The following is a 17,085-nucleotide window of genomic DNA, read 5'->3' on the forward strand; positions in this document are numbered from 1 at the left end:
CCTTCTTTGCACCCAGTAATTTTCCAAATGGGGTACCCACCCCAACCCTACAAAGGGTAAAGTAGTTACAGAATTTGAATGAAAGAATTTAGCAGTAATCATAGTTAATAATCATTATTAATGACAAATACATTGAATCTGAATCTGAATCATTATTAAGTGTAATCATTCATTAATCTTTAACACTAGGTGAATTAACAGTAATTAATTTCATTGACTTAATTGCATACTTACTAATATATCCATCCAGTATTTTAAAAAGAATGACATTTTCTTTAAAATCATTACAAATGGTCAGCAGTAACAAATGTAGCAGCACAAGATTGAACATATAAAAATACTACTACTACTAATACTAATACTAATAATAATAATAATAATAATTATTATTATTATTATTATTATTATTATTATTATTATTATTATTATTATTATCTAGTGAAGAAAGACTTACATACAAATTTGAATAGTAGCTAACTAGGTAATCATTATAAGTATTTTACAAAAAGGCCCAGGGACTTTTGTTTTGTCAGACTAGTGATGGTGACGTTACGGTGAGCAGTGAGGGACAAACATTGTGCGCCCGAGCCGGCGTAGGCTTGTTGACGAAATGGCTGCTCACCTGAAAAAGCGGGTTTATGAGGAATTCTCAAAAGTTGTGCAGGTAAAATCAAATCATCCCTTCGTCAGAAGCATGCACTATTGTAAGGCACAGGAAAAAATACACGCAGCTGATGGGTGGTTTACTTGTAGACTTACATAGTTCCTTTGTCTTGTTATTGGAATTTGTCATTCCACCTTAAATGGGGCATTAGTCACTTTAAGGTTTAACGGAAAATTCAGAAAACAGCTCGCGAATAACCATGTAGTGGGTTACCTTTCTCATTTATTAATTAATTAATCAATACATAAAATGTTCTTAATAAAGATATTATTACTGTTATATAGAGCTCAGAGAATCTTTCCATTCAGTTAAAAAAAACACTTTTAAAAAACACTGTTGACACTCACATTCACATCCATTTTTACGTCAGTATCTCTTGAAGTTATTTCTCTTAATGTAAATGATTAATTACTGAAATATTGCAGATGCAGTAATTTATATCTGAATGTAATGTTTGTGTTAATATGACAGCTGACTGTAGAAAAAGCTCACTTGCTGAGTACAGAAAGTTTATTTAAAAATTCTTGTAATGATTTCCAGCAACAAACCCTTGAGGAAGTTCCAGCCAAGAAGCTTCGCCTGACCAAGCCCAGCAAATCTGCAGCTCTTCATATTGACCTGTGTAAAGCCACAAACCCCACAGATGCCCTGCAGTATCTCCTCAGTTTCGCTCGCAAACCAGTGGAGGCAGAAAGTGTGGAAGGTGTAGTACGTATCCTTCTTGAGCACTATTACAAGGTAAGAGGTTGTTTTCTTTGTTTATATATATATATATATATATATATATATATTATTAAAAGTGGATATACCATTAAAAAACAATGGTAAAAAGATTGGTGGCAGTAACCGTGCATCTATGGGGGGGAAAAGATAATCAAGATCTATATATTTACATCCACCAGACACAAAATGTAAGAGTATTTTCAGTAGCTGTTAAATACAGGTTATCTACATAAGCCTTTTATGACACGAACATCTCAGTGTGTATCAGACGTCTTAACGTTTTCAGGGATGGCAGTGGCAACTGATATATTTTGATCAGATGACAATTAGCCATATGAGGACCTAGAGTAAAATTGCTCAACATTTATCTTTGTGCAGATATCAAAATTGTGTCATTCAGTGATTTTTAGCGTTGAACAATAAAGAAATATATTGTAATTAATGTACATTTGATCACAACTTGCATATCATCATTGTTAATAAAAACAACATGTATTTCCAAAGTAGCAACTTCACAGGAGAAGGATAAAAACCTTTTAATGGAAGTCAGTGAGAAAGAATATTCCAAGTAAATTTGCAATATGGCGATACGATGGCGCAGCAGGTAGTGTCACAGTCACACAGCTCCAGGGAGGAGTGTGGTGTGTTCTCCCTGTGTCTGTGTGGGTTTCCTCCGGGTGCTCCGGTTTCCTCCCACAGTCCAAAAACACACGTTGGTAGGTGGATTGGCGACTCAAAAGTGTCCGTAGGTGTGAGTGTGTGTGTGTGTGTCTGTGTTGCCCTGTGAAGGACTGGCGCCCCCTCTAGGGTGTATTCCTGCCTTGCACCCAATGATTCCAGGTAGGCTCTGGACCCACCGCGACCCTGAACTGGATAAGGGTTACAGATAATGAATGAATGAATGAATTTTCAACATTTTTATAGGTCCATTCATCATGAAACTTTCACACAATGTGAAAGGCAGCTGCTATGTTCACATCATGTAATAAACAAAAAATCCACAGAAATGGAGATATACAGATACATTTTTACCTTCATAGCTTTATAAACTGTTCATAAATACTATAAATGTAAGAGGAAAAATAGTAATAATAACAAGAACAAAGGATAGAAATATTCTAGACAATTATGTATAGCATAATGGACATATTATGTGTATATGTATCGTTTCTTTTAAATGTATTATTTGTTGTTTAACAGGAGGTAGATAACTCAGTGAGGTTGAAGATTGCTTCATTGCTTAGTCTGTTGTCAAAAACACCTGGTTTCTCCCCTGACTGCATCGTGGACGATGTTATAAGCACCCTAAATAATGACAGTAAGTTACTTCAGTGTTAATTGTGTTTAGGTTTTTGTTTCCGTGTACACATTACATGCAGAAAATGAGTCTCATTAATAATATGTAATCCAGCAGTGGAACGTTTACCACAGGAACATTTATAAAACACATTACCAAATAAGTTTTCTTATTTTTTATTTCTTTATTTTTATTCCCAACTAAACATTAGGATTGCGCTGATATACTTATTTTATAATAATATATTTTTTTCCCTCATAGAGTCTAACCAGGTGCTGGCACAGTTGTTAGACACGCTGCTCGTAATTGGCACCCAGCTTCCAGAGAACACAGCCATCACTCAAAGGCTCATAGAGGTGGCCTGCAAGGTAGCAGTTTAAATTAAATCAATTTGTGTTGTGTGCCTTAACATTGCTATAATAAGAACAACAAGAACATAGTTTGGGAATTATTTTGCTTTTGTTTTTATTTTTGTTGTTATAGATCCACATCCTACCAAGAAATATGCAAAGTAGTTAACTTTGAAGTAGAGTAATCAGAGCCTTTTTAAAAGGGCTTGCATAGATGTCAGAAATACTTAGTCTGGGAAGACAAGCAATGAAAACCTTAAAGGAATCCTAAGAGTTTGTATAATAAAAATATAATAAAAGTATTGTAAAGCTATTTATGATTATGTCCATTACTATCCATTACACATGGTTGTTCAGCTAATAATCACAGAATAGTAAAGTTACAGTTTAATTAATTGTTTTTCTTTAATCAAGTAATTCAATTAATCCAAGAATCATGTCAGACATGAAACTAATATGTAGTTAACTATGTAAATATATCTAAAGGAAGAGCTTGCTCAGTCTTTAATAATCTATTTGTTCTTCACTAGCACCTCAGCAGCACCTATTTTGGTGTACGGAATAAGTGCCTGCAGCTCCTGGGATGTCTGGGAACTGTTGATAAGCCTTTGACTAAGGAGAGTGAGGCAGGATCCCCCTCTTCTCCAGTGCGAGATGTCCAGAGCCTGATCAGTGATTATTTCAGTGACCAAGACCCTCGAGTCCGAACAGCATCCATTAAAGCCATGGTGGGCACCTTTAACATTGCAGAACGTCTTATGTTGTATGGCGGAGTTTTTACTGGCCTGGCTATGAAAACAAATACACACAGTGTGTGAGACTTCATTCTCTGCTCAGGATGCCGTAACTCAACTATATCTTTGCAACAATAGAAATTAGTTGTTTGCTGCTGTACTAATGTCTGTATAGTCTAATATAGCACTTTTAAGAGAATGTGTAATTTTCTTGAATTTGACTCATCTCTCTGACGTTTACATCATCAGCTACAGCTGCATGAAAGAGGAATGAAACTGCAACAAACTGCCTACAATCAGGTAAAATCTTATTAACATACAGGAGTGTATGTATTGATTATAGATACATATTGGAGAAATAGGAGGAAGAAAATGTAATGTGTACAGTTTTATCCCAGATTGAACTGATTGCATATTTTTGGCAATTTTTATTAAACTCTAAAACCAGACAGAAGCATGTCATATGTTAAAACTTATTTGTAGCAATCTTAAAATCGGCGTGTTGTTCATACTTGTGTCTGTATTTATAGGTAATGGTATGTCTTAAAATGACATAAAACCTGTATGTAAATCTATTACACACGACTAAATTTGTCTCCTTATGGTTTCACTCAAGGTATCCGTTAATAGTGTGAAAGCTTCTGAAAATGTCAGACATATCGGCTGTCTTCGTTGTTTGAGTTGGTTCTGAATATACACACTTTGACAGACACATATTCTTTTGCACAGGCCTGCAAACTCTTGAATGATGATTATGAACAAGTGCGCTCAGCAGCTGTGCAGATGGTGTGGGTGCTGAGCCAGCTTTACCCTGAGAGGTGGTGTAATTTTTAATGACTTTAGGCTTTACATAGATACAAAGGGTGTTATAATCTCTGAGAAACACAATTTTTTAAAAAGAGATTAATTAATTTGTACAGACATTCATTAAAAGTGTAGGGAATTTATTTGGTCATTTCTTCAAAATTTAGAAACAAGTGCACTTTAAAATGTCTTTAAAAAAATAATAATAGTAGCAGTAGTAATAATAACATTAGTTTTATCTCAATCTTCTTACCTTTACACACAGCATTGTTCCCATCCCTTCATCCAATGAGGAGATTCGACTAATTGATGATTCCTTTGGAAAGATCTGTCACATGGTCAGCGATGGCTCCTGGGTGGTCCGAGTGCAGGCAGCCAAACTGCTGGTGAGTTTTTGTTTGTTATAGGTGTTTTTTTCCCCATACTTTTCTCTCCTCTTTTTAATTTCTCCAAATTTCCCCTCAGGGCTCTATGCAGCAGGTGAGCCCTCACTTTCTGGAGCAGACACTGGACAAGAAGCTGATGTCAGACCTCAGGGTATGAGCTTTTAATTTAGCTGGAAAATGTTACATACATTGATTTTTCATTCTTTTTTTTTCCACACTTCAGTGTTTCGTACTATTGGATATGGTCAAAATGTTCTATGAGATATGGGAATAAAACAGTGGTTTTAATCAGTGGTTAATTCAAGTTGTAATATTAAAAGTTGTGATTAAAGCCCTTTGTTGGCCAGAAGATCACCAGCTTCAGTTTGTTGAAACATACTGTGCAAGTCATTGTTTCTGATGATTTGAAACAATAAAGTTTTGCCAGCATTTGCTTGTTTTTTTGGGATGTCATATTGTAATTTTTTGTAGTGGTTTCTTTATGGAACAGAAATCATATATATTTTTTTTACTTTGCCCGATGCTGTAGAGAAAACGCACTGCACATGAGCGAGCCAAAGAGCTTTATGCGTCTGGAGAGTTCTCTTCGGGTCGGAAGTGGGCAGACGATGCTCCAAAGGAGAAAGTGGACACTTCAGGTGTGAACCTAATCGACTCTGGAGCCTGTGGAGCTTTTGTTCATGGCCTTGAGGATGAGATGTACGGTGCGTATTCTCACGTAGAATAGTTTTGTAACGTTTACATTTTGCAGAAAGCAAATGTGACCTAAATGTAGGGCTGAAAAAGTAAAATCACAATTTGAAAAAGTGCAATTCTCTTTATTAACATTCTAGCACAAGATTCTTGATTTAAGCCTTAAAACAAACAAAAAAATTGATTTGCCTTTGGTATGTGTTAATTAAGGTAACCTTCTTCTGATGTTCTTGTGTGGGTGGTTCTCTGTAGAAGTGAGGATAGCAGCTGTAGAGGCTCTTTGTTCGCTGGCTCAGTCATCGGCCAGTTTTGCAGAGAAGTGCCTGGACTTTCTTGTGGATATGTTTAATGATGAGATTGAAGAGGTTCGGCTCCAGTCCATCCACGCTCTGCGGCAGATCTCCACCCACATCACACTGAGAGAAGACCAGCTGGACACTGTGCTTGCCGTACTTGAGGTGCTCCATGCAACTGGACAATACACTAATAAATCTTATCACCTTCCTTCATAAGTCTACATATTTATATTTCCAACATTTTCACTGAACAGCTCTGTAACACACTAAAGGAGTTGTGACCTGTGTTACAATCTTATACATAGGGTTGCTACACAGTGCTTCAGACAATTTGTCCTTGTGCCTTTATTAAAATGACTGCTGTAAAAGACTTTACTCTCAAATGCCTATGTACTACATATTATTTTATCATTTACCTAATAAAAACATTCATCTCATTATATACCTCAGGACTCATCAAGGGACATTCGAGAGGCCCTGCATGAGTTATTATGTTACACTAATGTTTCTACAAAAGACTGTATCCAGCTGGCCCTGCTGGAGCTGTTAAAGAACCTCACCAAGTACCCAACTGACCGCAACTCAGTCTGGAAGTAAGTAAACAAACATGTCAGCTATGCTTAAGTACATTTAGCACTAACTTGCAGGAGTAGAGCTTTCAGATCTCATAATGCAGAGAGAAGACTTCTTGATTAAAGGGTTCAGTGTACAGTAGCAGAATGTGGAAGTCAGAATAGATATTTAAGAATTACTGTGAGTTCATATATTAAATATTATAATTACTTTTATTGATGATATTACATTTCCTAAATTAATGCAATTGAACCACAGTGATCAGATAAATGTCTATGCATATTTACACTGTTTTCAAATAGTTTATGTTCCATATCCTTAATAATTCTCATATACCTCTTCCTGTCCCCCTACAGGTGTTTGAAGTTTCTTGGTTCTCGTCACCCCACTTTAGTGCTGCCTATTGTCCCTGAGCTTCTGAGCACACATCCCTATTTTGACACTCCAGAGCCAGACATGGACGATCCTGCATGTATCCTGCACAGTTTAGCTCTGCCCAGTGTTTCATGATTCAAAATTTATTCATATACATTAAGGCTAATTTAATTTTTTTTTCCTCAAGTGCATTTCCATGCTCCAAATACAAGGTTTTGTGGAGAAAACGTTCATCAGTGCCATCACATCTGAATTCATTTTATTAAATAAATGTAATATTTACGGTTGTAGTCCTATTGTGCTGCCGTAGTGCCTTATGATTTATCTGAAATATCACACCATGTGACATGACACTGAAAACATTAGTAGGTGTTGAGAAATATCAAATCATGATGCATTTTCATTTTTTGGAGCCATTTTCCTGATCTGAGTCTGATTAGATATTGCCGTGTTAGTGTTGGTCTTTAATGCAGCAAAGTCTTGTCCCACGATGCCAGCTCTGTTCTCTGACCACACCTTCCGTCACTATGCTTACCTGCGAGACAGCCTCTCTCACCTGGTGCCTCACCTCAGAGTAAGAGATGCATTCATTCATTCATTCATTATCTGTAAGCACTTATCCAGTTTAGGGTCACGGTGGGTCCAGAGCCTACCTGGAATCACTGGGCGCAAGGCAGGAATACACACTTGAGGGGGCGCCAGTCCTTCACAGGGAAACTCACACACTCACACACACAGTCACTCGCACCTACGGACACTTTTGAATCGCCAATCAATCTACCAACGCGTGTTTTTGGACTGTGGGAGGAAACCGGAGCACCCGGAGGAAACCCATACAGACACAGGGAGAACACACCACACTCCTCACAGACAGTCACCCGGAGGAAACCCACGCAGACACAGAGAGAACACACCACATTCCTCACAGGCAGTCACCCGGAGGAAACACACACAGACACAGGGAGAACACACCAACTCCTCACAGACAGTCACTCAGAGCGGGAATCGAACCAACAACCTCCAGGCCCCTGGAGCTGTGTGACTGCGACACTACCTGCTGCGCCACCGTGCCACCCGTAAGAGATGCAGTCTCTTTGAATTAAAAGCACATAATGTAAGTCTTGTTTACACTTGGCTTAAAATGCACCTGTCCATATTCAGAGTTTAAGATGCATTGTGATATGTATTGGGGTTGTCCCTATCACTGGGAGACTGCTTGTTCTGTCATCGCTCCGCTTCTTGAGGCTGGTCATCCAACCGCAGACAATTGGCCTCACTCTCTGAGTGAGATCTGCCGACATGAGTCGCTGTTAGCTGACGTAACTGCGTTGAGCTGTTTAGTGGCATTATGTTGGTAGCATTTTGAAAAGAAACTGGAGTTTCACATTTCTCAAAGGAAGCATGTGCTTTTTGTTCTCCCAGGTCAGAGCATTGTGTGTTACTGGAAGTTCCATGGTAATTGGTGATATTTATAAGGCCTAAAAAAGAGTAGAATTCATTATAAAAATGCATTTCTTTTGGTAAACACTGAATATTTTTGACATCTTGTCATCACATCTGCTCTTCTCAGAAATGTTTGTAGTGCATTAATCCTTTAGTTTAGCAGTTCTTTTTGACACTGAAAAGCTGTATTCTACAGATATTCTACTTTCAGCTGTTCTACAGTCACAGAACAGTGCTGCAGTTGTCTGTTAAGCAAACCCATACATCTCAACATACTTCTGTCTAATTTAGAGAGTTTAGCATGCTGTTTGTTATGTAATATAATAATAATATTGCCTATTTAGTCTTTGTACTATCGCCTGTTAGATATTAAAACAAGATACATGTTGCATGGGGAGGTTTACAGCTGATCAATATTTGGATGCAAAACATTTAGGGCAGGTGTAAACATGCTGTTTCTTTTTTAGTTTACGGTTGCAACACCATAGCTGTGTCACAGTGATGTTAATACCAAGCAGAAATTTGGCTTTCTCCTATGTTAACTTGTTTTGGATCTCCCCCCTCCCCCTCGTTCTCTCACATTCTTGCCCCTGACCCTCACAGTTACCAGGCAGGAAGCAGGCAGCAGTGTTGGGGTCCGAATTATCTGGAGTGGGGTCTGGGAGTCTGGAGTCAGCTCAGCAGTTTCTCCAAGACAGTCTTGCTCGAGTCAGCACTCTGCAGAACCTTGACACTCCTGGAGCTCAAGACCTGCTGGATTTCACCATCAGGTCCCAGAAACGTTGTTACTGATGTTACACATACAACCATTTGTCACTGATTTTATCAGTGCACTAATCTCTTTCTACCTTCTCCCACTCAGAGACCTACAGAGGCTCGGGGAGCTGCAGACAGAGCTGGCTGGATCTGCAGATTTCTGTGCCACTTACCTGCATTGTCAACTTCTGCTTATGAAGGTATACTAAGCTCCCTGGACAAAGCCAAGAGGTTTATGTTTGACGGCAATGTCATGTTTCCTGTTTGTTCTTGGCAGTTTTTCTGTAACTTTTTTTGTTGTTTATATCGATATCGAAATTATGTCATACCTTTTAGAAATATATAATGATATCAAGTTTGTCCATATCGTCCAGCCCTATAGTAAATTCATGCTCTTACAGATGGGGTCACATGAGGATGATTGGGCTATAAAGGTCTGCAGGATGTGCAAGATTGAGGGGAGGTGGTACACTGCAATGAATGTCTCATTCAGTGGTGCAAAACAGATGTTAATGTTTGGCAAGCCCAAACGCAATCACTCTTTTTTGCCGAAGGCCGTAGCGTAAAGCAAGTAGCTGAATTTGCTAGTGTATAGAAGTGTACTGTCATATGTGTCTACCAGCAGTGGCAGCAACCCACTCCACAGGAAATTCTCCTTAGATCTGTGGCAGAAATATGAAATTGAGAGACATGGACAGTCGGCATGTTTCACGGCTTGTGCTTGGAGGGCATTGCTTCTAGAAGTCAACACAGGTTTTTCACACTCAATTTCTGAAAGAATAGAAGGCTGTTTCTCTCTCCGGCTCACAAAGTTGCCCAGTTACAGTGAACAAAGAGACACGAGGAAGAAGTGACTGTTCATGACTGGAAATGGGTTATCTGGTCAGATGAAGATCACCTCTGCCTGTGTGTGAATGATGCCAGGTGTTGTGTTCATTGCAGACCTCGAGAAGCTTTTGGTGAGGATGTTGTGGTACAAGCTAGCAGAGGCTCTGTGATATTCTAGGTTTTAATAACAAGAAAATGGGTCCTTTTGAAAATCTGTATGACTCACTGGAATAACCATTGAAACCTGGCTGAATTGTGCAATTCTTTGATGCAACAATAGCTGAACATTGATGTTGATCCAATCCATGCCAAACTAAACCACAGCTAATATTCATGCTCATGGATGTGTTGTTACATGCTATTCGGTATGTTTCACTCACTGGTGACCATTGATTTTGCTCTGTGAGCTTATATGTCCGAACCTTGGTAGACACCACTTATAGGTGAATGTAGCTAGCGAACAGGACTTTATTGACACAGTCTGCATAATATCCACAGTAAGACATGAAGTGACATTGGAGTTTAGGAGCTTACAGTCTCCATACCCATTGCCAAGTGCCATCAAGAGGAATATTGGTAACCGATTTTATATGTAGAATATTAATACCCTTTTTTATTTTGGGGCTAAAATGAAAGGCTCTACAGGAGAAGCTGTGGAACATGGCTATTCCTCTGTGTCTGAAACAGAACGCTATGGCATCAACCGCTGCACAACAGGTATGTTCTAATCTAATTTCTAATGCAAAAAAAGGCTTTATACTTTATGTATAGAATAAATCAAACTGAAAAGTAATATAGTGTGAATGCATACATTTACAAATAAAAGACGTGACAGAATATTAAAGATGTGGAAATGATCCCTTTCTCTTTGAAAAACTGAAAGCAAGTTTGCCAAAGAGGAAGCTGCCACAAAAGCACCGTTCTTACATACTACATACAGTAAAGTTGGAAATTGTACTTCCCTTGTTAAATAACTTGTTTTGCAATTTCACTAATGCTGAAAACATCTTGTTCTTTGTGGAACATATTGTTTGGAGATTTGGAACAAGAAGGGTGTTCTCTAAAGTTTGACAGTCCTATATATTTACTTAGGTGTTGCAGTTATGGTCATCTTGTGTATAAAAAAGAACAACCTGTTTTCTGTATCTATGTTATAGATTCTAGAGGAGACATATAAGTTGGAGTTCCTGTACGGAGGGCTGGAGACACGTCAGGTTGCCACTATTCACAACGTGCGACTTCAGGCCAAAGCACTGCAGCTTATTCTCACCGCCCGCACCAAACGAGGGTCAGCGGCACTCGCACTAATACATGCACACTCGTGCTATCAGTCATGTACATATCTCGTATATCAGACTGATCTCTTCTTCCATTCCAGGGTTGAGCCTCTTCTGGGTCTGTGTGAGAAATTCCTGCAGGAAGTGGAGTCATTTCAGAGGTGCGGAGTGCATTTAAAAACACAAGTGCTGTAACACTGCTTGATTTGATTCCAGTCAGTCAGGGTTTCACATGAACATTTATAAAATTTACATAAAATGCACAGGTTATTTATAACAATTAATCAAATATAAGATTAAAGTTTTGTATCACAAAAATATTTATCCCAAATAGAAAAGTCATACTTGTTTATACAATATTTTACTCATATTTGTTGTAAAAGTTTTAATTTCATTCATTCATTCATTATCTGTAACCCTTATCCAGTTCAGGGTCGCGGTGGGTCCAGAGGCTACCTGGAATCATTGGGCGCAAGGCAGGAATACACCCTGGAGGGGGCGCCAGTCCTTCACAGGGCAACACAGACACACATACATTCACATGGTCAATTTTGAGTCACCAATCCACCTACCAACGTGTGTTTTTGGACTGTGGGAGGAAACCGGAGCACCCGGAGGAAACCCACGCGGACACAGGGAGAACACACCACACTCCTCACAGACAGTCACCCGAAGGAAACCCATGCAGACACAGGGAGAACACACCACACTCCTCACAGACAGTCACCCGGAGCGGGAATGGAACCCACAACCTCCAGGTCCCTGGAGCTGTGTGACTGCGACACTACCTGCTGCGCCACCGTGCCGCCCCAAGTTTTAATATATTACATAAAATATGCCATGACAAAGAGTACAAATCAGTATTTATTTGTAATATCTACCCAGGCTTTTCATGACAGAGCTGCCCCACTTCCAGGACAGTTTTGTGGAGAAGCTTCTTGAACTGATGCCCAGACTCGTGGCCTGTAAACCGCTGGAACTTGTGAAGATCCTCCAGACAACGCTGAGGCAAAGCAGATACATTCATCTCAAACTTCCTGAGCAGGTGTGCTTAGATACCAGCATCAAATCCTAATCATGTTGCACTGTTAAGTATCATCCATTTGACTTTACCTTTTTTTTCCTTTGGGTTGGAAGATCCACAGAGCTTCTGCCACAATCATTGAGCCAACAGGAGAGTCCGATAACCCTCTGAGATTTACCTCTGGCCTTGTTGTAGCATTAGATATCGATGCAACACTGGAACATGTGCAAGACCCACAAACAACAGTCAAAGTGCAGGTGAGAGTTTGGTGAGGGTTCATCATTTTTTAAAAACCTTTATTTATTCATTTTAACCTTGCATAAAAGTTCTGCTCTTAAATGTATTTCTGTTGGAAGCATTGGTGTCTTTTCATTTCAACTTGATAACAGTTATTCAGTAATGAGGAGTTTCATTTCCACTCTGTGGCTTCAACCACCATGAGTGTGTATTTTCACTGATACAGCTCCCTTTTACCTTTTTATTTATTTGAATGGAGTTAGACCTTTAAACTCCAAAATTAAACACAGAAACCTTTCAAAAATTGGAATTCTCGTAAAAAAAAAATGGGCAAAGATCTCACTAATACATTGTTGGGTTTGGATCACATCATGCACAAACTATGTGTTAATTGGCTTTTTTTGGAAGGGTGTGCATTTTTTCAAACTACACCATTCGAGTGTACTTTTCTGAAAATCTCTGCATTCTTCTTCATCCTCCTTTTTTAGGTGCTCTATCCAGATGGACAGTCCCATATAATCCACCCTAAACCTGGAGATTTTAGAACCCCAGGTCCAGGGCGGGTGCGGCTAATCACTCAGGTGTACCTGTCTCATTCTGCCTGGACAGGTGAGACTATTCTTTAATGTCGTGATCTTTCATTTTGGGAGAAAGTGGAAAATTGGTGTATGTTTGTCAGTTTGCACAAGTGGCTTTTTTCCCCTCAGTTGTTTTTTGTTTTTGGGCATTTTATCTTCTTTAAAGAAGGAGACAAGATTTTTTTCTTATGAGAGTTTATTAGGGCACACAGAATGAAATCCTAGCAGTCTCTCAGATATAAATAGAATCGCATCCAGGCCAAAGAATCTTCTTGTCCAGCCGTTTAGATGTGTGTAGTGACCCTGGGAGTCAGTCTACTTTCTCTACAGCTAGTTATCCAATTCCTTCAGTAAACACTTTGTGTGGAACAGCAGGATTTGTGACTCATAAAGTCATTAAAAAGACCATGGACCGTACTCTAGTGTGTGCCAAGTACATTCATATTCCAAGTTCAGATCCCCTTTGATATTACACATTCTGGATATTTATATCAGTGACTCCAGGTAGGCTCTGGACCTACATCATCGTTGAACTGGATAAACGGTTACAGACGGTGAATTGATGAATGAATGGAAACATTGATTTGAAACCTTAGGTGGCATTGCAAATTTCTTTTGAACAAAGGGTCAAAAAGGCCTCTCTGGAGCAAAGCCATAGGAGAACCGCCAGTGGATTAATTTGACATTAAAATATTTATAAATTAGATGTGTGAGTATAAAACTGAGTGCATCCAAGTAATTATTTCCTAGGACAGTATGCAGAGACGTCTTTAGGAAACTGTTTGTGAGCATATTTGAAGTCATTTTAATCTCTTCCTCCTCTCTCCCGCTCTCAGAGCCATGTCAGATTGAGGTGAGGTTGCTCCTGGCCTATAGCAGCAGCAGCAGCAAGGTCGCTTCTTCTAAACCAGCCTGGAATGAGAGCACTGAAGGCCTGCCAAACAGTGAGAGCTCGATTGAAGGCACAATCAACCTCAGCAAACCTGTTAAAGTCTTCATCATGCCCAAGCCAGCACGCAGATAACCTGGGTCTACAATACACAACACTGCAGCTGGGCTATCACACATCAGATAGAACCATAGACAAAGCAGTTATACACGAAACTGAACACAGATTAAAAAACAGCTTCTCTTTTGTTAATAGTGCTTTATTTTTTCAAATTATTATTAAAGTAAGTATAATGTGGATGTTTGTAGTTTTTGTATTTCTACTAAAGTGTCACCTTTTTATTTTTCAGTACAAGTTTATAGTAAACGTATCCTTTACAGCGTAGCTTGGGCATGTTTTACTAGCCCTCACCCTGAATTCTTCCATCTGAAATTTAAGGCACTCTAGTGCTTGCCAGGTCATATTCAGCAAGTGGAGTGGAAGACCCCTCCTATTTTAGCCCCTTGTCCCGCCAGGTTGTTGTATTCTTTCACAGCCTTCTCTGTCTGCAGAACTCTCACATCAACACCCTGCTTCTTCACATAGTCCACAGTGGAAGGAGGCACCTGGAAATGTTTTATTTTAATTGAAAAATAATGACTAACAATACTCTAATTCATGTACATTTCCTAGATATTAAAACACTTTATTTTATTTACATCTTAAGCATTTGTCAGATGCTCTTGCACATGAAATGTGCTCTTACACAGAGATCATATTCACATTATTTAATAAATATCTAAATATAAGCTGCCCACATCAATGCTAACTCCTTTATCTCCCACCGCACATTACTGAGTAATACAATTTTGATGAATGTACATACTGAAACCATAGCTCAGTGTGCAAACAAAGAAACATGGGATTTGTCATGAGATACAGCAGAAGTAGTAAAATAGTGTGATGTTTTTTAAATCACCTGTAAGGCTTCACTCATTCCTCGCCCTATGACAAGTGTGTCGACTCCTTTTCTCAGGATTTCCTCAAGGTCAGCGGGCTGGACACCAGGGTAATGCTGAGAGATACAAGGCAATTTAAATGGAACTGCGAGGAAGGATAATTAAACTGATATTGCAAAATGTGCATGTAATTATATCACTGGGTAAATTAATTAAGAGTGGTTTGAAATGTAATCCTCCATTCTAGAGAAGTCTCACAGTGATTGTGATAGAAACCGGGCGGCACGGTGGCGCAGCAGGTAGTGTCACAGTCACACAGCTCCAGGGATTCGATTTCCGCTCCGGGTGACTGTCTGTGAGGAGTGTGGTGTGTTCTCCCTGTGTCTGCGTGGGTTTCCTCTGGGTGACTGTCTGTGAGGAGTGTGGTGTGTTCTCCCTGTGTCTGCGTGGGTTTCCTCCGGGTGACTGTCTGTGAGGAGTGTGGTGTGTTCTCCCTGTGTCTGCGTGGGTTTCCTCCGGGTGACTGTCTGTGAGGAGTTGGTGTGTTCTCCCCGTGTCTGCGTGAGTTTCCTCCAGGTGACTGTCTGTGAGGAGTGTGGTGTGTTCTCCCTGTGTCTGCATGGGTTCCCTCCGGGTGCTCCGGTTTCCTCCCACAGTCCAAAAACACATGCTGGTAGGTTGATTGGCGACTCAAAAGTGTGTGTGTGTGTGTGTTGCCCTGTGAAGGACTGGCGCCCCCTCCACACACCACACTCCTCACAGACAGTCACCCGGAGCGAGAATCGAACCCACAACCTCCAGGCCCCTGGAGGTGTGTGACTGCGACACCTACCTGCTGTGCCACTGTGCCGCCCTTTAACCACGTTATGCAAAACTAAAAAAATCTTTAAATGTAATATCATTTTATTCTTTTATGGTTCTACTGTTAAAACAGCACTCACATCTGTTCCAGTCTCTCTCCAGTCCCAAGCCCTGCTGCCACCTGGCCATACTTTACAATCTTTATATGCAGATGAGCATCCTTTCACCTTCATGTGGCCCCAGGACAGAGATGCAATTTCTGGTGATGTCATGGCTCTGTGGCAAAAAAAAAAAAAAAAAGAAAAGAAATACAGAATATGAATGAATTTCATAATGTGATGATATTAATGTATTTGTGATACTTGAATATAAGTATTTTCAATAAAGTCAGTATCTGACCAGCTTACGAAAAACTGCTTCCATAAAAATACCAATTTTAAAGCTTATAAAGACTAGCATATCAGACTAGGGAAGTTTTCAATGTCAGGATTAATTCTGGAAATGTAAACAAACTGCCACTGTCTCTCTGATCATTATTTTTTCTCTCTTCACCAAACTACATGGGGCGTACCGAACAAGGGAAGGGTCAGACCTATGGGACCTGTCCTTAAAATACATTAAATTAGCCTTTAGCGAACATGGAGTAGTTCTTTAACTATGTTGGAATAATTCTTTACCAGCTTTGAAGGTTGTAACACTAACTATGTAGTGCAATAACAAGTCATGCAAAAATAATCTTCTACACCCAAACGCTGCACAACTGTTTAGAGACATATATAAGTGTATAATCTAGGCTTTAATGACTTATACAGTACCTAGAGGGAATAGTGTGTGATTTGAGATGGAGCCATTTTCTTTGATAACGCGGAATACCTGAATATATCCCCAAAACTAAGCGGTTAGAAAATTTCCGACGATTGAGTCCAGCCAACAGTGAGTTAAACAGTTAGTAAGACATTGTTTAAAGCATGAAGAAAATAATAACCCGTATTAAAGCCATGTTTTCGCAAACAGACCTCTTTCCTCAGACCGAAGCGCGGTCGCAGTCTCTGACGGACACGGCACTTTAACGGCAATAATAAACAGGGCCGTGCCTTAGGTAGACGCCCACATTTACGTCACAAAGCAGCAGCCAATCAGCGGGAGAGCCGGCTTAAGCATGGCTTTGATGAAAAGCAGGGCCAGCAAGAGTAATGATTACAAATTAAAAGCTTTCAGTGATCAAATAAGAACATTTTATAATACTTTGCGCTGATAATCCAGGCAGTCGTCAAAATTGATGAATAAACACTCTTGTTACATTTATAAATTTCTAATGAATTTATGTACAAGTTACTTGTGTCTAGAGAAGTATTTTATTGTTATTGTTGTTGTTTTATGTGTGTGTTTGAGTGTTATGCTTAATGGCCCAAATTTTTA

At 39.4% G+C, this 17,085-nt stretch overlaps 2 protein-coding genes across 4 annotated transcripts; one reads left to right on the forward strand and one right to left on the reverse strand.

The window, feature by feature from the left end:
• Positions 1-541: 541 nt before the first annotated feature.
• On the forward strand, positions 542-14,425 carry ints4 (integrator complex subunit 4). The gene is made up of 23 exons (XM_066685423.1): positions 542-664; positions 1,205-1,402; positions 2,588-2,705; positions 2,946-3,052; positions 3,565-3,762; positions 4,018-4,068; positions 4,498-4,586; positions 4,838-4,958; positions 5,038-5,109; positions 5,488-5,662; positions 5,904-6,109; positions 6,398-6,540; positions 6,877-6,992; positions 7,336-7,469; positions 8,942-9,108; positions 9,201-9,294; positions 10,559-10,639; positions 11,080-11,210; positions 11,301-11,360; positions 12,085-12,244; positions 12,337-12,480; positions 12,949-13,069; positions 13,875-14,425. Exons 1-23 carry the CDS (start codon positions 611-613, stop codon positions 14,060-14,062), a joined length of 2,928 nt encoding a protein of 975 aa, XP_066541520.1. The 5' UTR covers positions 542-610; the 3' UTR covers positions 14,063-14,425.
• aamdc (adipogenesis associated, Mth938 domain containing) lies at positions 14,392-16,784 on the reverse strand. Of its 3 annotated transcripts, none has more exons than XM_066685424.1 (4): positions 16,683-16,784; positions 15,807-15,942; positions 14,886-14,981; positions 14,392-14,532 (listed from the first exon to the last, which is right to left on the reverse strand). In XM_066685424.1, exons 2-4 carry the CDS (start codon positions 15,936-15,938, stop codon positions 14,392-14,394), a joined length of 369 nt encoding a protein of 122 aa, XP_066541521.1. In that variant the 5' UTR covers positions 15,939-15,942; positions 16,683-16,784. The 3 variants fall into 3 exon arrangements, with proteins under 3 accessions (XP_066541521.1, XP_066541522.1, XP_066541524.1); XM_066685425.1 differs by lacking the exon at positions 16,683-16,784 and adding an exon at positions 16,482-16,659; XM_066685427.1 differs by lacking the exon at positions 16,683-16,784 and adding an exon at positions 16,540-16,658.
• Positions 16,785-17,085: the final 301 nt, after the last annotated feature.

This window comes from Hoplias malabaricus, chromosome 11 (genome assembly GCF_029633855.1).
Source record: "Hoplias malabaricus isolate fHopMal1 chromosome 11, fHopMal1.hap1, whole genome shotgun sequence".
Lineage (NCBI taxonomy): Eukaryota > Metazoa > Chordata > Actinopteri > Characiformes > Erythrinidae > Hoplias > Hoplias malabaricus.